This window comes from Micropterus salmoides, unplaced genomic scaffold (assembly GCF_014851395.1).
Source record: "Micropterus salmoides isolate LMB-PRFRI ecotype aquatic unplaced genomic scaffold, ASM1485139v1 Ms_hic_scaffold_5, whole genome shotgun sequence".
Taxonomy (NCBI): Eukaryota; Metazoa; Chordata; class Actinopteri; order Centrarchiformes; family Centrarchidae; genus Micropterus; species Micropterus salmoides.
Genome location: NW_024044237.1, coordinates 26,310,209 through 26,334,201, shown reverse-complemented (window position 1 = coordinate 26,334,201; position 23,993 = coordinate 26,310,209). Strand labels below are relative to the sequence as shown.

The 23,993-nt window shown below is 38.3% G+C and overlaps 1 protein-coding gene across 4 annotated transcripts; it reads left to right on the top strand.

Moving 5' to 3' along the window:
• The first annotated feature begins 1,744 nt into the window (after positions 1–1,744).
• On the top strand, positions 1,745–23,172 carry LOC119888561 (cohesin subunit SA-2). Of its 4 annotated transcripts, none has more exons than XM_038699168.1 (32): positions 1,745–1,762; positions 2,126–2,230; positions 2,874–2,970; positions 3,279–3,503; positions 4,327–4,423; positions 4,769–4,845; positions 5,239–5,443; positions 6,187–6,338; positions 7,007–7,204; positions 7,817–7,915; positions 8,422–8,501; positions 9,200–9,307; positions 10,504–10,600; positions 11,701–11,803; positions 11,956–12,059; positions 12,437–12,529; positions 12,768–12,860; positions 13,589–13,789; positions 14,286–14,353; positions 14,435–14,522; positions 15,090–15,170; positions 16,506–16,598; positions 16,953–17,121; positions 17,424–17,566; positions 18,013–18,114; positions 18,868–19,001; positions 19,317–19,439; positions 19,832–20,007; positions 20,519–20,714; positions 21,490–21,591; positions 21,722–21,815; positions 22,653–23,172. In XM_038699168.1, the coding sequence occupies exons 2-32, from the start codon at positions 2,202–2,204 to the stop codon at positions 22,701–22,703; spliced, it is 3,678 nt and encodes a 1,225-aa protein (XP_038555096.1). In that variant the 5' UTR covers positions 1,745–1,762; positions 2,126–2,201; the 3' UTR covers positions 22,704–23,172. The 4 variants fall into 4 exon arrangements, with proteins under 4 accessions (XP_038555096.1, XP_038555098.1, XP_038555095.1 ...); XM_038699167.1 differs by lacking the exon at positions 1,745–1,762 and adding an exon at positions 1,797–1,911; XM_038699169.1 differs by lacking the exon at positions 1,745–1,762 and adding an exon at positions 1,798–1,911 and having other exon boundaries at positions 17,433–17,566.
• The last annotated feature ends 821 nt before the right edge of the window (positions 23,173–23,993 follow it).

The following is a 23,993-nucleotide window of genomic DNA, read 5'->3' as shown; positions in this document are numbered from 1 at the left end:
TCAAGTTCACAGGAGTTGGCAGGAGAATACCGGAAAAGTGACTGTTTTCAAAATAAAATAAAAGGCGAGTTTATTTATAGGCTGTAGCATTTTTTTCCCTCAAGTACTAGAGTAAAATAAAATGACAGATACAATTTTGCTGAAATTGAATGAAAACTGATTAGACAAGAGAATAAAAAATACAGATACAAGATATGAATGAGTAGTGCTGGATAATTTAGAAAAGGCTGTGTCTCCATTTTTATTTTTTATTTTTATGTACTGTTCATTTCTGTCTTTTCTAGGATCAACCATAAATGACAACAGCCTCCAACAAAATATGTTCTTATATCATGTTGAAATAGTTTGCATTTTAGTAGAACAGAATTTGTGGCTACAGGGACAGATGTAGGCTACTATAACAGCCTGGGTTATACTCATATGAGTTTCAGATCAAGACTAAGTGCAGTTGTGGCACAGGAAGGTCCAGAAGGGTATGTTGTTTTTCAGAGTGCCTGAACATGGTCATGGAGCTAGGTTAGATGACCTGTGGCAATATTTACATCAATGACACACGTGGATTTTTCCTGGATTACTGCCTTGGTTAAAAGTATAACAGCACTTATTTTTAAGTATGCGAAGACATTTTAACAAAGTTTCAGAAGATTTGTCATTGTTTAAATGTGCTGCATTAGACTTTTCAAAGGGACAGAGGTGTATGTTAAGTAAAAACTGGCAGGCTAATTGGAGCCATGAGAATGTTTTGGCATTGAAAGGTTTTCTGCTACTGTAAATTCTTTGGATAAAAAGTGTCAGCTAAATGTATGTAAATATAAATGGTTTGAAACCGATGCTGCTCGCTGATGCTCTGAATAAATGAAATGATTACCTGTGCTTATTACTGTCCTGCAACAGCCACATATACTGGAATGTAAATGTTTTGTGTCTGCATTTGATTAAGGGATGTCAGGATGTAAAGAGAATTTCAAAAACAAATGATTCTGAAATAAATTGCTTTAAGCACTATTCCAGCCCAAGTTTGATCTTGCAGTTTACATCATTCTTATACAGGGAAACAGTGGACATAACTTAAATAAATATATTTAGGATGTCCAATTGAGGGCTTAATGTGTCATGCCTCTGGGTTATTTTTAAAAAGTTGTGATGCTCAGGCAATGAGTGTTTTAATTTGAAGGTTCGGACCAGAAGTTGTGTGTTTCACCCCAACTAATTTGACTCTGGTGGTATAGCCTATCAAACACAGAACAATGGACCGTGCAGGAAGCCGAAAGGGGAGAGATGGGTGCAGAGCAGAGTCTGGCTGGGCGGGTAGCAGCTGAGCCAACCACCTCAGGGTCCTAAAACTGGACAGACACACAGAGCAGACAAACTGAAAGATTATACACGGATACAATATGCCAGTAAATATAGAAATGTAGGCTTATAGGCGAAATATCAATAAAGAGGGTAAAACAAATTAACTGCAAATATTTCACAGTTGTATTGTTACACACATATCACATATATTCAGTAATAGTTAAGTTAATCATTTGAATTTATGTAATCATTTATGCACTGTGCAAACCAGAACTTCTGGTGTTGGGAATGACCAATGAACACCAAGTGCCCTCCTAGAAGGACCAATCATCTTTTGAGCTGAGGAGTCGCTGGCCAATCGGCATCCAGAATCAGTGACCGTACTTTTGCGCGCCCTTGAAAGTCGTCCTTCATGAAGACAGAAATCGGATAAACCAAGTCGCTCAAGAAAGGAATATATTGATTAGTAACTTCCTTTTATGAACAAATTGTCTAATAAGTTTGCTAATGATGATTATCAATTATTCGCTGTAAGAGTTAGCTGGTTAAAGCTATCGCTGTCTGTTTAATCGGGATCGTGTCGTGTCTTGTCCGTTAGTAACCCAGGATCCAAACGTTAGCAAATATTTCGTCCAGTTTGTTTTATAAGTCAGATGTGTCCTTTGGTCGACAAAATTATAAAAAGTTTAGAATTATGGTTACAAGTCTGACAATGGACGTTTGAAATACTATAAACGAGTGTAACGTTAGCTAACTAACAAATGCTAGGGTTAATAAGTTAGCTAGGTTTGATCTTGTAGCTAATGTCGATGTCTCCTTTCCCACACAGTTTGTCTCTGTGCTGAAAAGTGTGAGCAAAGACCAGCTGACCTGCAGTTCAAAATCATCTCATGATTTAACTGAACATGGCAAGTGGGGAATCTGTTTTGGACAGGTAATGTCAGCAAAGCCCAGCTAATCTTTTAAGTGGTTATTTGAATCTGGTTTAGCTAACTTAGCCAACTCTAAAGACTCTTTTCACAAAGTCAGTGTAAAATTGTAGGGTTGTTAAACTGGCATAGTTTATTTGCTCTGCATAAGCACCATGTGTGCATAAATAGTTTGTCTATTAGTTTATTTATAAGGACTGGACATTACGTTACACATACATATACATATAAGCAAGGCTAATTACTAACACCAGTCTCTTGATGGGTACTGATAGTTCAAGCAATCATTAAAATTATATTTTACAGTTTAAAACTATCCAGCAAAGAGTCAAGAAGAGGTGCTGAAAAAACATCCAACAACACAAACTATGAAAAAGAAAGGACAGGACAAAGACTAAAAGAATAGATACAATAATGATAATAGTTTGAAGGACACTGGGAGCGCCTCTTTAACTGACATAGCTGTTGGCCACAAAAACAGAATGCTACAATAACTTTCGAATAGGGGTACAAATTAATAACTCGTGTACTCAGATTATCATCAAATCAAAAAATATTATGACACCTACCCAGCTCTGTAGTCCTGTTAGCCTTAGTAATAATTATTTGTAGATTTGTCATGATACATTTTTCTTACTTGTCTATTAGTCTAGAGGAGTTGGATGACTTCTCAGATCCTGGCAGTGACTATGAGGCCACGATGAAAGCCACAAAGCGGAGAAAACAGGCAGTGTCTGGACCTCAGGTAAATGTATTATTATTACTATCTCTCTCTCAAAATAGTTCACTCTCATGTACTATTCATTTAAATTATTAACAAAGGGCTACAGTCTTGTCTAGGTTTGGTATTTTGTATTATTTCGAATCAAGTTGCATCATTATCGATCATTTCTCAGTTCTTAACAATAGATCAAAAAGGCTCCACAATAATAACTGCAACAGTGTTGTAAGCCTACGCCTTCTCTTGCCATGGCTATCACTAATTCAGTTGACAACATCAGTTCACTTTAAATCCACTTCTGAGCTGCCCTCCCATCTCTCTTTCATCTCAAGCCACCCAAGAGACCCAGGCGTAAAGCTGCATTGAAAGTGACGTCCAGCCCCAGTGATAGCCCCATCCCCACATCTCCAGACCCCTCCCTGCTGCAGCTTCAGCACTCTCGAGGGACATCCAGGCAGGCCTCTCTTAGACCTGTGATGAGAGTGAACGAAGGGAACCAGGGCATCAGTTCAGGGGACCTCTATGATGCTGTGTGCTCTGGAAAGAGCGCCATGTTGGTGAGCATAAGGGGAATAGATAAACACATGAAGGGAGGGTGGTGCTGAAGGAGGCATGTGTAATGGGAAGAGAAACAAGACTGTAAGAGCTGACAATGAGAGATTATCATCTTTTGTCAGTGGCTGACTGATGTGATGCTACAGAATTGCCTTTGATACACAGAGAGGAAGGATTGTTTTCACTGGGTTGTGTAGTCAATGATTGACAGCATGCGTCCATCCCAACAATTGTCGTGCCGTGCCCAGTCTCTTCTGGTTAAAGACTAGAAAAGAAGGACTGCATAACAATAGGAAGACAAAAAGTGTGGTGAGAAGTAATAAAGAGTCTGTCACTACAGTATAGAGCAGCAACACAATGCAGATGGTGATTCTGGGTAAAGGCCCAGTTTTATACAGCACATTCAGCAAATCTGGCAAACTGCAGATTTTACTCCGCTATACAAAGGTTTCACAGTTCTAAGCTAAATTTTACTCCATGCCTCTTCTACTACATATCCAATTTATTACAATTAACATATGGTACACTATTATTATGAACACAGCAGATGTTCTAAAGAAGTGTCTTTATATGTGTAATGCTCCCATGGTTGCCAAAAATGATTATGCAAAGGAGATGGTGAATAAAACTGGAATTTAAAATGAGCAGAAAATACAAGCAGAGGAGAAAGTTGGGGCACACTGAGCCTCATATGTTATTGAGAATAACATAAAGAGCCAATGGTAGGCTGAATTTTATTTCAATGATATACTGTTACTATATCCATCTGACCTTTGATCTGAGCCCAGCCTTCTCATTGGATGCTATCTCCCTGTCAATCTTCAGACGGTGGTGGACGAGTGGCTGGACAGCTACAAGCGAAGCCGAGAGGCGGGGCTGCTGGTGCTCATCAACTTCATTGTTCAGTCCTGCGGATGCAAAGGTCAGAGGTTAAGAAGGAGCCCACATAAAGGGTGGAAGTCAAAGTTCAAGAGATTATCTTCCCAATTTCAGCTCAGGCAACGATCAGCATTGATCTCCCGGTATGGTAATGATGCAATGTGTAAGTTCTGTGTTCATCCTCTGTCTATTGACAGCACACCATATCAATATTTTATGAGAGTCGAATGAAAATGAAAAGAAATTATACAATGGATGATAATTTTTGGGATGCAAAGATGGAACTGAATGCATTGTATTATTACATTAGCTTACCTATGTTCAGGTGTTTATTTCACTTTAATTCATAAGGTGGAACACTGCATTAATGTTTTATTTTTTTGTCCAGGTGTGGTTAGCAGAGAGATGTTTGACAGCATGCAAAATGCCGAGATCATCAGCACACTAACTAAAGAGTTCAATGAGGTGAGGAAAGGAAAACACTAGTTCAGACAGTTTAGATTTTTTCCAATAAATCCTAAAAGATAAAGATTATTCGTACAGATCTGCATGTTTGAATCTAGTTCACAGCTTTTGTCATTCCTTCTCACTTCTAATAATCCTGCAGAAATTTGTTGAGAATGACAATCAACCTCTATATCCCAGGAGATTATTATCCAAAGGATGGAGAACAGTGTGATGGAATACACTAATTAAAGCCTAATGCTGATAAATGGACACATTAATGAGTTAATCACTTTGTTTTGCCACTGATGTAATTGTCATTAGCAGACAAACCACAGGCTTCTACTTCAAATGCCTATATTCAGCACAGTTTAAGATGTTTCTCCATTTCTTTTGTTCCCTGTCATCCTCCAGGATTCTGTGGACTACCCTCTGTGCTCTCCAGGCCCCCAGCTGAAGCGTTTCAAAGCCGGCCTTTGCGAGTTTGCTCGGGTTCTGGTGCGCTCCTGTCAGAATAGCCTCATCTATGACGAGTACCTCTTCCCCTCCCTGCTGGCCATGCTCACCGGCCTGTCGGACTCGCAGGTCAGAGCCTTCAGACACACCAGTACCCTGCTTGGTAAGCACATCGGACAATACAAGTGCATAAAATAGAGTATACACACACTGATATGACAAGGGAGTTTTGATTTTAGTTTTGAGTCCAAACTTTTTGGTGGGTGGTTATCACTTTAGTCATATAAGTCACATGCTTTAGTTTTTGATAGGGGTGAAAAGCTGCACTACATGCTTATGAAACTGTAGGTTATTCTCCTGTTTGTGTGGCAGGCAGACCAATCTGCTCCATTCAGCTGACATCTGTTTTAGTTGCTAAAGATTTTCTTTTGTTTTTTTCGTGTATAGCTTGTTTTTGTTTTTCTTTGTAAACCTCTGCTCATCCATGTGATTTCTTTCCTTCATTCAATCAAACCATAAAATAAAAGTCAACAGCTTATATATAATGCGATTAGGCTGGTAAATTCTGTACATTATCAGGGATTAAAATTTACGTTTATATACTGTTGATAATAAGTCTTCAGTCAAGAAGGTAAGTGTTGTTGAGGATTTCTAATGTGTAAATGTGGACTGTGACTGTACCCATTTTATGCAACTTTCTTCTTCAATAAAATGGTAAAATCTTATTCTGAAATTAAAACCATGTGTAGTGAAAAGGGGCAAATGTGGCAGTGCCTTTATCCAAAAGAAATTCTTGTTTTTATAAGAGTTAATTTAGAAACATCACGTGTTTTCCCCTGAGATGGACCCCTTGGTATGTGTACTTCTGTCAGTACTGTCTAGCCTTGTCAATGTTTTTTCTCTTAGCAATGAAGTTGATGACTGGGCTGGTGGAGGTAGCTGTGATGGTATCTGTTCAACTGCAGACCACCCAGCGGCGATATGACATGGAGAACAGCAAGAGGGCGCATGACAGATCAGCTGACAGACTGGAGGAGCTGCAGGCCTCTATCAGTGAGGTGGCAATTACACACACACACAAACGCTGGCATGAGCACAGACATACAACCACTTACATTGGCTTTTACAAAAAACATCTTACAGGCGCTGGCTGTTTTCTCGTTTAGTTTTTTTGGGAAAGGGTACAGTGGGTATTGCCAACGGCCAGTGTTTTGTAGGCGCTCAGAGTACTCAAACTGAAATACATATTTAAGACATTCTTTGCATGTAAATAGGTTCTTGACAACAATACACACAACATTTTCCTTGCTTGTGGGAGATATAAAGGCAGGAACCATAAATAAGGAATAAGTGTTAATGTTAAGACTGGTAATACCTTTGTATGATGTTTTGTGTCCATGATGATATTATCTGTCACGATAACAGTATCATCGTTCCTACCCTCACTGATCAACATGGATTATTAGCATGATGTAGACTGATGTAAAAATGGTCAAATTTAATCCATGGTCATTTATAAAAACTTGAAAATGTTGAATATTGGAAAATTTTAATTGTTACCCACTGGTCCTTGCTGTAATAAAAGCTGATTGCCCCAGCTAAACCACAGACTGTATAAAAAAGGGGTTAAACTCATTGACAGGAGTCTTGGGTGACAGGGCCTCTGATTTGTTCAGTCTTAATTGTGCATGTTTATATGCATGTGTTTCACTTGTATGTGTTGTAGCTGCGAGAGAACAGAGAGGAGGTGTCCTCTGTGATGAACGCCACCTTCCGTGGTGTGTTTGTGCACCGTTATCGGGACCGACTGCCTGAGATCCGGGCGGCTTGTATTGAGGAGTTGGGCGTGTGGCTGAAAACAGACCCTGAAGACTTCCTGAATGATGGATGTCTTAAATACCTGGGATGGACCCTGCATGACAAGGTGTGTGTGTGTGTGTGTGTGTGTGTGTGTGTGTGTGTGTGTGTGTGTGTGTGTGTGTGTGTGTGTGTGTGTGTGTGTGTGTGTGTGTGTGTGTGTGTTATATCTATCTATCTATCTCGATAGATAGATAGATATATATATATAGATAGAGAGAGAGATAGATATATAGATATATATATATATATATAGAATAAATAAATGACACACACAGGCAATGAGTGAAGTGTTACTGTGATGTCATTTCACCACTCACTGTTGGCAACACCATGTGAGTATCCTGCTTTTATCCTGCACTTTATAAACTCTGTTTTTAAAGGTGTTGTATAAATAAAGTTGTTGTTGTTATTATTATATTTTCACAGGTCAGAGGTCACAGCTGTTTGTGTAAAGGGAATTGGGCTTTCCAAATTGCACAGCTTTTTTATTTTATATTTATGCATTATAGGCTTTGACAGTCTCTCACACCAGACACTCTTGTAAAATATCTGCAGACAGACACGGGAAGAAACACACACTGACACAAAGAGAAATGTCCCACTATGGACAGACTTTGGCATCAGTCTGTATGCAGGTTACAGAGGGTACGTTACTGTACTTTCTTCTTCCCCTTAGCAAAGTCCAGTGCGTCTGCAGTGTGTGCGTGCCCTGCAGGGTCTGTACCAGGAGAATGAATTCATTGGCCGCTTGGAGCTTTTCACCAGCAGATTTAAAGTGAGGCATCCCTCTGGACTGGACTCACACCTCATTTAATGCTTCTTCCCTCTTTTTTTCCCCCTCATGTCTGTCTTTCTGTCTGTCTGCCTCAGCATCTCTTTAATCTATTGTTTCTATTTTGTTGCCTGTCTCTATCACTCCTCCCAGTATTTTCTCCCCCTCCCATTATTTCTTTGCCTTTTTAGTTTTTTTTTTCACCACCGTTTTTTGTTATGGTCTCTTCCTTTGTCTGGCTGTGTGTCTGGGTGCATTAATTGCTGTGAATTACTGATGGTTAATAAGCTCTTCTCAAACACACAAAAACCCTCTTAAACCACACGTGCTGCAGCAGATAAAGGGTTTTCATGCCCTGGCTTGGCACCAAATCAGTGGGTTCGTGTGCCTGCATGTCTATGGGTGTGGGTACATTTATGCATGTCTGTGCACATTACTTTTATGCCATTTCATTTGTCTGTGTGCTTGTGCCCCAGCATATCAGAATGTGTGTGCGTGTTTGTGTTTAGGAGAGGATACTCAGCATGGTGCTGGACAAGGACTCAGACGTGGCAGTGGAAGTGGTCGATCTGTTGCTGCTGATCCAACAGTGAGGGCTTTGTCTGTCTCTGGTGGTTTCTTTTCTATTATCTGCAACATACAGTACAGGAATTTCATTTTAGTAGATCAAAACATACCAAACATAGTACATTTTACTGAGATAATTTCAAGTGCTTTTTCTTCTTTTTTTGCATACTAGTTTTGAGCATTATTTACAGGAAAGTTCTATTCACAGGCAGGTTAGAGCATTAATAATAATGCTATCCAATAATTTTATTCAGGTAGTCTTGGCACCATATTGTTTCATATTGCCAGTGTTCCTTAAAAGGAGGCTTTTGAATTGATAGAGAAAATAACCAAATACTGCAAATACATCTTGGTTTCCCACAAATAATAAATAATAAAGTCCAGTTTCTTAACAATAGAAATGCAATTGTTAGTCATAACTGTGATAACATTCTCTGTCATTAATTCTGATGACTCATAGCGTGAATCGTGATCTCTCACGTTGGCCAACATAGCGCACCACTGACTCAAGTCGTGTTAATTAGATGTTCTTAGGATTAATTAGCAATAATATAATATAGTAATGAAATTCAGAAATTCCAACTAATAGTGACAAAAATCCAGTCAAATGTCGATACAAATCACTTGACAAGAGTAAATGCATGCTTGATAAGAAAGGGTTTTTCACCTTGTGAAACTAACTGTTGAGCTGTAACTGTTTTGACGTGTGCACATATGCAGGAGGACAGAGGAAGGCCTGAGAGAAGAGGAATGCGGCCACATCTATCCCCTGGTTTACGCTTCACACAGAGGCCTGGCATCTGCAGCTGGCGTCTTCCTCTACAACAAGTACATTTTCATCGTTCCTTTCTGCACGCCGTCTAAGCATTGTAGAGCATGATGTTCAGGTGCAATTCCTGTTTGACTTATTCAAGTATTCAACAAACATGCCCAGGCTTTTAATTGCTTCAGTCTCTGAACTCAATCTACCTATATTTAGGACAAGCAAAACTCTTGCCCCTAACTGTCGTTATTGTAGCCATCTGTGGGCACCCAGAGTTCTAATTCATATTTATACGGAGTTTATAGAAAAAAAGAGATTTCTTGGAGATAAGTAAGCGAGGACATTGAACTACCAGGTAAGTTCTGACAACAAGTGTCTGTTACTTGATTCCAGCTATCAGTCGTACTTTACTATGAAACAAGTTAGCATAGCATAGCCATGATCGATCCCAACTCCATTCAGAAAACAACCACTTTAAAAGTTGTTCATGTGGACAGACCTGACAAATAATGAATTCAGACTTACAAATTGGCATTATAATACATTATATTTATTTCGGCATCCTTTTTATCAGTTTATTTAAATTATATCATGACAAAATCTGTTTGTTTTGGGTTCATACCGTTGCAGTTAATCATATTGAGAGCAAATATTTGCAGTTGTATTTACACGTAAGTAAACAAATAATCCAGTAATCAAACTTGCACGAGAAACATGAGGTGATAATTCGCTTCGCTTTCTATGTGAGCACACCTTTAGCAAAAATAAAAGCTGACGGTTACCGTAGTAATTTCAACTTGGATTATCTTTTATGAAAACCTTTTTGATTCTTTTGATTGGTGGACCCTTATGGACTAAAGGAATCTAAAAAAATCGAGCAATGAACAGATATTCAAACTTTATGATCACTTCAAAGGTAGTGAATCACCACTTCTTTTTCATCTCTCTTGTTGACCCTGCCCTAACCCTGGTAAATCATCTTAGAACTTTTAAGAGGTTTTATACATCCAGAGAACTCCTATGAAAACCAGACCAGGTGTCTAATTGAGACTGCTTTTAATTGATGTAATAGTTTCACAGAATGTGATTTATTCAAAGACATTCCACCAAAAAGAAACCATTAAAACCTTATTCATAAACTTGAGGAGATTTTATTTGAATTTGTTGACAGCTTTTGTAATTCATACCAAAGCTTGGATGAATAACTGTTTTCACTTTTTGGTTAATATAATGCTAAAAAAATTGTTTGTGTGTGTGTCAGGCTGAAAAGTGTGATTGCCAGTGACAACCAGGAGAATGATAAAAGTGACAATGTAGCCTTCTTTCAAATCTTCATCTCCTTCTACATCCAGAGCGAGGTAATGACTCTTTCCACTCTCGTTTCCTCTCTCTTCCAATCTGTCTCTCTTCCTCTGTTTAATGGTAGAATCATTTGACATCATAAAAATGTATAAGTTTCTCCTTTATAATTCTCTTCACCAGTAGTGGGATTTGAAGAAGCACTTACTATTTGACTAACAGAACTGAAATATTAGGTTCTGAAGTATATTTGTCATTATGTTTGCTCATAGAGAATTTTAATTTATTATTTATAATTAAAGCCGTATTATTTATGATTAAAGGTAGACTTTTTTTTTTTATTCAAATCTTGATTTATGTTGACGTCCCTATGAAATTATACTATAGCCACAAGAGAAAACACCAATGAATGAAAGCATCTGTGTGTGTCAAATAGCCAAATGAGAAAACTCAAAGAAAGATCAGTGTTGATTGTGAATTATTACTCTTTAGCTTTTCAGCAAAAGCTGTAATAGTGAGGCAGCATAGTGCATGAAGGATCAGACTTCATCTCTAGTGAAAAAATAAGCACAAGTCATGAGGAAAACAGGTGATATGCTGGAGACGAGGGGGGAAGTTAAGCTACTCATTTATGTTTATAAAGATTCATTCATTTCCTAATAAAAGGCTAATTTCTCTCTTTAGAGAGGATTTTTCCCATTTTATCTAACCGCTACAAGTGAAATTCTGCATTAGGTACTGTGAACATTACATCCTGGTTATGTGAGTTATTATTCATGACAGTTTGAGGTCCAAAAGGAATAACTATGAACAATTTTGCGTTTTTCAATATTTAGTGGTCATCAAGGCAAGTCTCCTCAGTTTTTTGCCCTCAAGTCTCAATTCAAGTCGGGTCTCACAGTAGACAAGTCCACGTCTCAAGTCTACAGCTCTGGGTTGATACATGTCGCATCTTAAATTCTGTATACTGGAACTCTCTGAAGGGTGAATCTCATGATTTGGAAGTTTTGTGATAAACATTAGTATGTAGAGTTTCAGCTGTAAACCATGCATTATGTTATGTGTAATATTGTCATTGTAGTTCAGAAAGACACAGTGCCTTGACAGTTCTGCAGTAAAGCTGCAGAACTGAAAAAGCAATTCATTCCTCTCTTGACAGTTCCATGAGCATGGGGCCTACCTGGTGGATAGTCTGTGGGGTGTGGCAGGATCTGAGCTGAGAGACTGGGAGACTATGACAGCATTCCTACTCGAGGATGCTGGTGAGGAACAAGATAGTGCTGTGCTGTGCAAGCAGTCTTAGCTGAGCCAGTAATTAGAACTCAGCAATACATCATAATCATTTATATAACTCATGTTAGTTTCACCCATCACCCACCCAGTTCTGCACCTGTCTGTACCACTGTGTTGTTAGGTCTGATGTATGAGGAGGAGGGGGCTCTCATAGAGCTGATGATCTGTGCCATTAGACAGGCAGCACAGGCAACCCCACCTGTTGGGAGAACTCAGGGGAAGAAGGTGGTGACACACATACACACAAATACATGATAATTCTCATTAGATTTATGGAACAGTGAAGCTTAAGAGAAAAGAATAATTATTTGATTTTACTTCATATGTACTTATCATAGAGAAAGTCGTAGTTTTTAAGCTAAAATATGCTACTTTGTGACACTAAACACTTCTCACACTTGGTTTTGGTTACCTCACTCTTGGGCTTCATCTCATTTCAAGATAAACAGCTGATCACAATGGGTGACAAGTGCTGGGCATAAACTTGACCACCTTTTTAAGACAAAAAGTTTCAGGTTTTATCTTGAAATATTCAGTGGATTATTTTATTGTATATTTTTGTAATGTACTCTACCTTCTATATGGTTGAACTGCTGTTGTAGATCCTGAGTATGAAGGATAAGAAGGTCCAGGAACAAGACAGGAGACGTATCACCGCACACTTCATCCCCTTACTGCCACAGCTGTTGGCCAAGGTACACAGCCATGGTTCACTTACTATATTACATACATAACATATAACACTTGTGTTACATGTTGTTTAATTGAATACTTTGTCCACAAAGGGTTAAAACTATTACATTACCACCTTAAATTATCTTAAAGTATTACTTTTATTATATGTAGCTACCTTATAAACATTAAGAATGAATTTAAATTACTAATTTAAAATTTCACGTCACATGTTTTTCTCCTCCCCTCACTGACCTGCAGTACTCAGCAGATGCAGGGAAGGTGAGCCTCCTTCTCAAAGCTCCTCTCTACTTTGACCTTGAGATGTACAACAGCGCTCCGCAGCTGGAGAAGGTAGGAGTGGTGAAAATGTGAAGGGCCAACATAATTAATTACTCTGAATTGATGATTCAAATCTCTTTACAAATTACATCATTACCCCTCTCCCATAGTTTCCTCCTATGCACACATTAACATGCTCTTATTCTGAAGTATATTCCTGAGATGTCCATGAGAGAAATGAAAGCAGAAAAATAGTTAGTTAGATAGTGTTCAGAGAGACTGTTTTTATTTCTTATTTTTTGTTTTGTTTAGAGCTTAGTTAATGACCTAACATCTTCAAATTAATACAGATGCTGGACCAGTGGTGGTGGGTACGACAGATTATAGTTAACCAGCTGGGGTGTAAATAAGATCAAGTAGGGAGGCACTTAATTCAGTTGTAAAGGGAAATGAATCACCACAAGAGACACTGAGACACAATATAAGTGGTGTTCAAAGGGCCAGTGAGTATGCACTACGAGTGTACACTGTCATATACACATCTACTGGCTACACCTTCACCTGAATATGAGGAGTCCGGCTCTGTCTTGATTATATAATTAAATTTGTAATTATCCCCTTCTCCAGTATTCATTATTACTCATTGACAAAGTCATTACAATGAATACTGTCTGCCGCCGCTCACTCACTCAAGTCCATGTTCTCGAATAAGTGCGCAAACCAATAAAATGTCCAATGCAATACATGCATGTTTTACTTAACCTGTTCTCCCACAATCTATCCTCAATCTTACATGTCAGCATCTGGACCTGCTGCTGTCTCAAACATGTGGTATTGTAGAGAAGCACACAGAGGTCACTGTGTTGGAGGCTTGCGCACACCTGGCCAGTGCCCTTTGCTCCGACCGCTACACCTTCTCCTCCCGCGCGCACCTGGCGTTCAGCCAGCTGGTTGACAGTCTGACTGATTGCTTCAGCACCTACTTGAGTGACCTGCTGCAGGTTTGCAGACAAATTTGACATGTTATAAAAGGCATGCACATACAATTCTGTCCACCCCTTTAAATCACTGAGAGTAGGCTAAATAGCAGACATACCTAATAGGTGCTAGGTGTACCTAATAAACTGGCAACTCAATGCGTGCTTTTATAGTGTTGGCAGCTGCAGTTTAAGTATCTGTCCTTCATTAGCAATAATTAAAATAGTATATTATAGCACAAATTAGTGTCTCCAATGTATCATACTATTGATTTCAGTTGTCCATAAAAGCATGAAGTAATCAGTTAAATAATTCTAGTACAAGGTGTGTACACCTATTGTATGGAATAAAACTGTGAAAACACAGGATTGTGCTCCAGAACACCAAAAGAAAATGAAAACTTGGGAAATAATTATAAATCACAACTGTCTTTTTAATTGATTTGTTGTGCAAAAGGTAAAAAACTCAGCTCTGTTAGCATCTGTTCTCTCTCAAGAGTGTGTGTGCTTGTATACACAGGGTACTGCAGATGATGATGACGTATACAGTGCAGCCATTGCCCTGAAAAGGATTGCAGCCCTGAGCAGGTAAGTATGTGTTCTAATGATAAACATGGCAGTTGTACAAACTATTTCTTACACAGAAGTATGTGTGTCTGTGTTGTCTAGTGCCAAGGACCCGTCAGGCTGGAAGCTGTTCGACTCCTGTCTTGAGCTTCTGAAGAGCAGGATGGAGTCCAGAGAGATCCATAAGGAGGTATGTGATAAAGGCACGCGTTTTGATTTTATATATATATATATATATAGAAACGAAAACGTAGTAGTGTGGATATAGCCTAAAGCTAGGACTCCAAAACAAAACTTTCCAACTTCCCTTTATTAATTATACCACACCCATAATTACTATGGTGTGGCCGATTTGCCTGTCAGTGGGCCTGGTTGTCAATCGAAATCAGTAAATCAGAACTATAACCAAAAAATAAGTCTTGAAATAATAACTATTGTCTTTAAATATAAACAAATCCGGCTATTTTGGCTCCTACACTGCACATAATACATCATGGAGCCGAAAGATTTATTGCAGTATCTTGTAAAAAGTATTAATTGCCTTTCAGATGAGCCGTATTTTGACTTCATAAACATTTATGCCACCTCTGAATTTGCTCAACTGAAGTACAGGAATTTTTTAGAGTGGGATAAATTATGTGTTATGTGAATTTAGGTTCAGAATGATGAAAGTTTCACCTTGACATTTTAATTATTTTATTTAGTTTTATGTAGATATGAATGTGGAATATATATTTTTCCTTTTGTATCGTTTCAGCTCATGGTGTCGGCTCTGAAGTGTGCAGCCTTTCACCTGATGTGGGCTAAAGTGAATGCAGTCAACTCAACACCAGCCGAGGTGCTCATCTGATGTTGTAAAACCGCTTCATTCCTTTCTCTAAGACTGCATTCATCCTGTTGCAAGTTTAGAAATAGTTTGACCTTCTTTCAGTTTGCACACACCAACTTGGCTCCTGCCTACCTGTACAAGATAATGCAGCCTGCGTGATAAATACATTCCTGATCACAGCCAATTCATGGTGGCCATGTTGGTGGCCTTCCTGTGTATTTGTGGAGCTCTTCTTGTCTGTGTCGTTCAACAATTCACCTGCTGCCCACTATGATACGCAACACATTTATTTCCCTCTGGTTCACACTGTTTCTTAATGTTTGTCTTTATGCATTTGTTCTGTCTCGTTCTCTCATTTTCACTTTTTCTGCTGTTCTCTCACTGTGTTTCTCACACACTGAGCATGTCATTATTACTCAGCCGTTTGTGTGCTTACCTAAACCAGAGTTCCAGAGAAAACTCATACAAACCCCTTCCTTCTGTAAGTTGTTTTCATCTCCTTTTCTCTGTTTTTATGTATTTATAGCAGCACTCAAACTGGCAGGTTCCTCCTGCATGCATACTCTCACACAACAACACATTGAAACAGCCACATGTAGGCTAGGGCAGTAACTGCAAAGAAAAGAGAGTGAATTTTATTTGTGTGCTGACCAATAAATTGTATTTTCGATACGAACATGTGCAATAAACACATCGCAAAAGATTGCCTGCAACACGCTTAATAAGAAAACCAAGTTTATTTAGGGATGTGCACTGAAACGTGTATTCAATGGGCCTGGGGCTAAAGATCATAGTATGTATAATCAGGCTACAGCCTCTGCCCTGCTCTACCTTTTTGAGTAAAAAGCCAATACTTTATCAATACACCTTTTCAACAAGCATAAACATGTAACTCAGTATTTTGATGTCAGGAATATGATTCGTGATTTTATTGACAATATAGATTTGTTTCCAGTGAGATATTATTGAGTTTATGCAGTGACTTTACTGTTGTAAACTTTACTGTTGCTGCTTTAGAAACAACATTTAGTTGTATGAAAAATATTCCATTTTAATCCAGTTCAGAATTTAGCTGGCAACTGATATGCATACTTCTATATTTGTATTTGTTTATATTTGCAGATTTTCCTCGTATCGTGCATGTACTGGCATCCAAGACGGTGGTGCAGTTCATTAATCTCCACACTTTGCCCCTCTTGTTAATAAAGGAAATGCAAATTTTTATCAAACATTACTTGGACAGTGGTAGTAATCATATTTGATGATGGGACCTGCCATTATGTCTTTCATGTCTTAAATCCCAATTGATAAATACATTTAAAAAACCATCTCCATCTGTTCCAGGCGGAACTGAAGCATCTGAAGAAGGAGATGCGTTCATTCTGCAGAGTCTGTCAAACCTGTCTGTCTTTGAACCAGGCTGAGATCAGAGATCAGGTAGGAGCTTTGTTACGGTTAGTCCCATATGTGAACTAGTAAGTAAGCTTTATTTGTATAGCACTTTCCACAGACAGTGTGTTTTACAGCAACAGTGCAGCCATATAATTTTTTTGTTAGGGGCATATTCTTTTTTTCTTCTACAATTCTCATTCGTTAAAGAGCAGGTGGAAGTTTGTGTGCTTATGCCCAAGTAACACAAATAACACAAAACAGACTTCTTAGAAAAACTGGTCTACAGAGTTGTCAGCTTTGACATGCTGATAAACTCGATATTTGTGAAAGGTAACGCATCTGAATTATGATTTTAAAATATGGTAAATTCTAATAAAGTTTGTGTCCTTCCATCCACAGGCATTTGAGCTGCTCTGTGACCTGCTGCTCTTGTACAGTGTGAGCTCAGCCCGCTCTGAACCCGCCCTCCATATGCTGTTCCACCTGCCGTCCGATTCCCTGCGCTCTGAGATGGCTGCTTTCCTCGTAGACTACGTCTTCTCTGACACTACAGATGCTGAGCTCGATGGTATTTTGACACCAAATGAAACACCTACTCTTAATTTATGTTTGCATTAATTGTTATTTTCCAGAAGCACTTTCAGTCTTTGTTAACAAAGAGAATTCTGTTTCAAATGTCTTCAACCCATATGTCACGATGTGCTGCCAGTTCCCAAGCCAAATACCAGTCTCTCATCAGAGTTCTGTTTTGCTTGTCTAATCAACACCAATCAAGTTTTTTCACCTGCCTTTCCTGTCGTACAACTTTCATTTGAACTATTTGTCTATTACTGTCTCTGTTCTGCTTTCCCTTCCCATTCCTGCACCCTGGCTGTCTAGTTGAGGGTGAGGAGGAGATGAAGATAACTCTGCTCCAGAGGAAGCGCAACCAGCTGGCTGGCTACTGTAAGCTGGTCATCTATGGGGTGCTTGACCTCACCGCTGCCACAGACGTCTTCAAGCACTACAGCAAGGTTGTAGGATGGAGATGAGAGCTTTATGCCATAGTTAAGTTTTATTGGTCTAGCATGTTATGTATACATTATAAGCACATATATTAATATTTATTGACTGGCTGTGTGTCACAGCACATGTAGGCAAAATGTTAATAGTTAAATTTGTGAGTTTAGAAATAGTTAAATTCGATGATAATTCTTTGGAGTAATTAATTGGAATGGAAATACAGGAAACAAGTTTATACAAAATGAATAATGGAATGTGTAAGAGAGTGGAGGAGGGTGAGAAAATCTGTTTTAGAAGCAGCAAGGTGCTAAAAATGAGTCAGAGGGAAGAGTGTTAAATGAAGCATAGATGACTAGGAGGGAGTGGATTATTTTTATATGTTTAGATATTTAAACAGCGCTATTAATTAGACTAATGATCATAACTAAAGTTGTTGTTTTTTTCCGGTTTTTACCAGTACTTTAAAGACTTTGGCGACATCATTAAAGAGACCGTAAGCAAGAGCAAGCTCATCAGTCCCGTACAGAGCGCCAAGACTGTCTGTCTGAGTCTGCAACAGGTCTGCACTTCTACCTCGATAACCTCTCTTTCTGTTTGTTTGTTGTGTGAAAGCTGACATTTATTATGATGATACTAATATTGTATTATAATAAAAATAGTGTGAACTGTTGTTTCTCTTCTTAATCACATCTTTTAGTCAGTTTGGTATCTCTTAGTGGTGTTGTTTTAGTTATATCAGCTTTCATCATTTTATCTGTTTCTTCAAAATCATCCCGATGGTCTGATGACAATTGTGTGTTGTTTACACATAAGGGAATATCTTTGCAGTGTTAAACAACAGCTGCCTAGAACCAACAGATGTTTATCAACAATTGGCTCTATCTAAATTTTTTACTGGATTGATGCTTCAGCTTTCTCTCTACATGCATTATAAGCATCTTTACATTGTGACAATGTGTTATCTGCTCAACAGGTACAAGTGCACCCTCAAGTGTTTATAAATAAGAATCTATGTCTTTATGCTCTATCAACTGTATGACTAACATTGTGATTGTGCCTGACAGATGGCCAATTATATAAATTCCAGATAAATACATAAATGTTCTGCAGTTGTTTAGGGAATTTAGTGTTTAATGTGGCAAACCGCTCCTCACTAAGCCAATTAAAAGCAGCACTTGAATTTCTTATAAGTATTTCTTAACTGTCTTAGCCAGCTAACAAGTGGAACAGCCTGTCCTTATCTATAGAACTGTTTGAACGGCATGCCTTTTGCTTAACATGCTTACTTAAAGTCATGTTTTTGTGTGTTCAGCTGTTCTCAGAGATGCTTACGGAGGACCACAGCAGGCAGGATCTCGGTGAGATTAGAGACTTAGCCAAGAGGCTTGCCATGAGCTTTGGCATTGATCTTCATCGTGTCCGCAAACCACTGGTGGCCCTGCACACGCAAGTAACACACATGTCTCTGACAAACACATACAGACCAGCCCTGTCAGGTTATCACGCAGTTTATTCAATTTTGATTTTACTATTTTACCTACTTACAGCTGTGAGGGCAGTTTTCTGGCCCTTGTGGGCAGCCATAGCCCAGTGCATGTAAAAGGCACTTTTACTCTTAGTAATCTATTTAGAATAGGTAATGAATTGTCGCTCTTGGGTGATGAAGGGTGTAAATTAAACATTAAGGTAAGTGTTTTTATACAATAGCCGTTCAATCTGTCTTTTTTTTCTTTAAGTTAAAGCTGTTGTGTTTGTTCTTAGGGACGGTGTACGTTTTGCATTTCGGGACCCAACAGAGGGAGAAGAGCAGCACCCGAATGTGGCCTTTTTGGAGATCCTCAGCGAGTTCAGTTTTAAGCTGCTGCAACAGGACCGCGCCCAGCTGTGAGAAAATAAAACTCATCCACACAAATATGACCTCTTTCACTGAATTTCAGGACCTTAATAATTACTTAACAATACCGTCTCACTTACCTGCATCCAGTGCTAGTGTTCCAAGAAAGTTAGATTTTCTTGTCCAATAGCCACAAGCTGACAATATTGTACTGGAAATTATTCATTGTAAGTGATGTGAAAGTAGAATTACTGCACTCCTTGTCCAAACTGTGGGCTTGAGCCTATTATATCAAGCTTTGTGGATATTTGGTTAATGTATTAATTATTGCATTGAAATGAATGTGATTCATTATAATTTACAGAAACCTGAACCACAAAAACTAACAAAGGTTTCTCTGTCTTTGTCTTCATCTCTCTGTCACTCTATGGTCCCCTCCCAGGGCTGAGTTTCTGAAATCAGAGTGTCCCAGTGCTGCCCTCTCCTGGCAGTCAGTCAGACTTTACCAGCGTTCACTGGAGGTCCGCTCTTCTAAACCCAAAGAGCGAGAGGAGGGAGGTGATGCTGTCTCCTCACACGAGACGCCTGTAGCTAAACGCAAGAGGACCCCTGCTCAGGGTGAGATGGATACACAGCACATGTTCACAGTAATACTTCAAAAGGTACTACATGAATGATTTAGGAACTATGTAGAAACATCCTGTCTTGAATTCCCTTACTGAACAGGTTCCTCAGAGGTGAGACTCTACAAAGGGACAGTGGTGTTGGCTGCAACCAAGTTATTTTCAGTATTGATTAATCTTGCTATTTTTTTTCTGTAATTAATCATAAAGGAAAATAGTAATAAAAAAGCCCATTACAAGTTTACTCAATTGCTCACATTTCAAAAGCTGGAGTCAGAAAATACTTGACTTGACTTAATAATAATAATAATCTTTATTTGTAGGGCACTTTTCAAAAACAAGTTACAAAGTGCTTTAACAAGTGTAAAGACAATAATACCCAAAAAACAATAATACCCAGTTAAATTGGTGTCCATTTTCTGTTGGTTGACTAACTAACCTTATCTTATCTGTAGTTTCTAAAAAACAGTGTCAGTTAACCTGCAGTTGATTTCTGTCTCCTCCAGGTTCAGAGTCCAGCCCAGTCAGAGGATCCTGGTTGGACAGCAGCAGTATCCAAAGCAGCCTGCACACCCCAGCCCTCACCTCCACAGTCCTGAGACAGCCAGCCAAGCAGCTGACGTCCAGGAAACCCACAGCCACAGAGTCTGATATCGGCAGTAACTTAACAGAGCCGGAGTCTGCAGATGAGTTCTCCTCAGGGTAAGCGGAGTTTACCATCTCTATTTAAGAGGTTGGGAATTTATTGTCACAGGTCAATTACTTTCTGTCTGTTTACCAGACAAAAGCTACTATCTGTTCTGTTCTAAATGAACAGTGTGTGCAGTATTATAGGGCAAAAGGCTGATCAGTTTTGGAATCGACCAGCCATTGTGGTCAGTAAGAGGAAAAGGCTGATTCCTCTGGGCACAAGTTCCTGCTGAAAATCTGTTTTTCTGTTGTTGAAATAAAGTTAAATTCCGATAATTTTCCTAATCTGTTAACTAGAGCTGCAAAGATTAATCGAATAATTAAAGTTGTTTACTTTTAAATTAATCGCCAACTATTTGAATAATTAATTAATCGGTTTGAGTCATTTTCTTTAAGAAAAAATATTTGATTCCAGCTTGTGCATATGTTCTGGTTTCTTTATTCCTCTATGACAGTAAATTCAGGTTGTGGACAAAACAAGACATTTGAAGAAGTAATCTTGGGCTTTGGGAAACCCTGATCCACATTTTTCACCATTTTCTGACATTTTATAGACCAAATGAGAAAATAATCGACACATTTGACAATGAAAGTAATCATTAGTTGCACTGACTGTTAACTCGTCTTCAAATATATGCAGAAACAGCAGGTAGATATGTAGATGGCAAGAAGAAAAGAAGGAAGGGGTCACCTGGTGCCTTGCCCATTTTACCAGCCTGCTAGAATTTGTAATAGCATGAGACAAAGACTTCATGGCTGCTGAAAGGTGCTTGCTGCTGTTCACCAGGTCCCAAATGCGAAAGGTGAAGCCCACCAAACGACGCCAGATCTCCTCCAGCCAGACTGACCCCACTTTGGATCAGGAAAACTTGAACTCCCACCTCACCTTGTAAGACTGGTCTTAGAGAAGGATGCACACTGTTTAATATTTAGAAAATGTAAAGATGTGTCTCGTTTAGTGGTAGCTATTATCAGGTAAGAATAATTACATTAGGATGAACTGTGTTTTTTTTCCCCAGACTATCTCTGATAGAGGACGACAATGAAGGAGGAGAAGATCCTGAGATTGAGGATTATGAAAGTGACTCTGAACATGATTCTGCATATACACTGGTAAAAAATAAATAAATAAATAAAATAAAATCTTGGCCAATGTTGGTTAGAAAACTTTAAAGAAATTAGGGCTGAACAATTTAGAAAAAATATTTAATTGTGATTATTTAGACTGATATTGCAATTGAAATATGATTTGCAATACTAGGGGAAATATTTTTTTTAATTATGGTGTGATTATTGTAAGGATCTGTACCAAACAGTTGTTTTCTTAAGTCTCGAATATGATGTGTAGGCCAGGACATCTCTGCAGCACGACAATATTTAACTTAAAATAGGATTTTGACCTGCAAATCACCTTTTTATAAATATTACACCTTCTGTGATTGGAAAATTGCAGTAGGTCGTATTGACATCTCTAGAAAATTTGTAATTTGTATTAATTGTTCAGCCCTAGAACAAATTACACACAAATTTACATCAAGTATACTCTACAATTAATGAGTCAGCTTTAAATTGTATATTTGTCTATACGATTTATCGTTTGACATTAGTGTAGCTATAATATGCAGGTTTAATTAAATCTGTTTAAAGCATTTTCTAAAGTCTATATTATCAGTTAAAGTAGCATCTTATAATGCATTGCTGTGCCATTACTATGGGCTATGTGAACTGAGCTACAGTTGAATTAATGTCTGAAAATACATTATACATGTCGGGTTTTTGGAGCTGATTTGACTCAATAAGACACTTGGCGACAATTTTAGTAAACACTAGAGTGTAAGGAATAGAGTATAAATAAATAGAGACATGAAGTTGGGACAGTGCCTCTAGTGGTATGTTAATGCAGTTTGGCTTTTCTGTGCTTGACATAAATCTTTTCCTTTTGCTCTGCAGCCTTCGACACGTCACACCTCAGCCAGTATCCTTGATGAGCTCTTTGAGTGAGGGCAGAGAGACTTTGACGCTGTGGGAACAACCGTTCTTTGATTAATATATATCTTCAAACGACTGTGTTTTCAGTCAGTTCAGTTACATTTGAATGTAATAAGTATAAGGGCCATCTGTTCTTCTAAATTACCCCTTTCTGAGTTCATCTATCAAATGTATTAATCTATATTAATATTGTTGGAGGAGAAGACAAAAGGAAAATAATGATTATGAAGACTTGGGACAAAAGTTGTGGATAATCACTGTTAGAAATGTTTGTTTTGAATACAGACGTGTCAGATGTTCAGATAAAATGTTGTGTTGCAGTTAATTTAGATCCCTGTAGGCTGGTAGCAAGATGAAGTCTCTCCTCCCGTGTTTCAAATTTTGAATTTAGTTTGGTAATATCTTGCGCTGTTGTTGATGGCACCTTTTTTTTGAACACTTGTTAACTTAATTTCTATTAAAAGATTATTAATTGAGTAACTCTGAAAGAGTCTTTAAAAAGGTCACAAGCTGTTTAGACATGTATGTGAATCATACTGTCACGCACACTTATAAACAATATAATAATGAATAATAAAATACATGTTCAATGCCATTACACCATGAGAATGATATAGCAGGGGTTGGTAACTGCAGAGTAGAGAAGATTAAAGAAATGCCAACAAAAAAAAAGGATTATAAAATACATTGAGAGATGCACTCATTTACAGTCAAACGTTTTTTATTATTGCAAGGGTCTTCAAGTACTCACATTAATTATATAAAAAAGCCTTTTTACTGGTAAATTTGTAGGTATGATACTTATTCAAGATAAGATTGGTCATGTGTGCTTTTTTGTAATAGTTTTTTCCTGTTCAAGAACTCACATAGTGCCTATTCATTCCCACAGCCTAGTATAGTAATTATTTCTAAAAAGATTAGGCACAATATAAGGTAGTGCAGTACAGGTGACATTACTAATCATTTACTACTTTTGTTACAGGATACAGTTGTGTACAAGTTTTAATTTGTAATTAAGTATTTGTGAGGAAACTACCTACATAACTTTTTCCTACCAGTATATTGTTTATGTTTTCATGTATATTTGTAGTTATAATAAGTGTCACTATAAAGAGTTTACTGTGTGTGACATATAATTGGGGAAACGTTTAATACCTGAGAGTTTTACCAGGTTTATCTTGGCCATGTACTACAGTCTGTTTGAGTTCACCCTTGGGTCACTTGGATGTATGAAATCCAATCATCGCCTTTCGCGCCATTCCTGACTAACAGAGCGGAAGTTTGCCGAGTCACGTGACACGC

Excerpts from the sequence above, each read along its gene's own strand:
- LOC119888561 (XM_038699168.1), top strand. The coding sequence starts at position 2,202 with ATGGCAAGTGGGGAATCTGTTTTGGACAG. Across the intron at positions 4,424-4,768 it reads TCAGTCCTGCGGATGCAAAG|GTGTGGTTAGCAGAGAGATG; the intron begins GTCAGAGGTTAA and ends TTTTTTGTCCAG. Across the intron at positions 20,715-21,489 it reads GCAGATGAGTTCTCCTCAGG|GTCCCAAATGCGAAAGGTGA; the intron begins GTAAGCGGAGTT and ends GCTGTTCACCAG.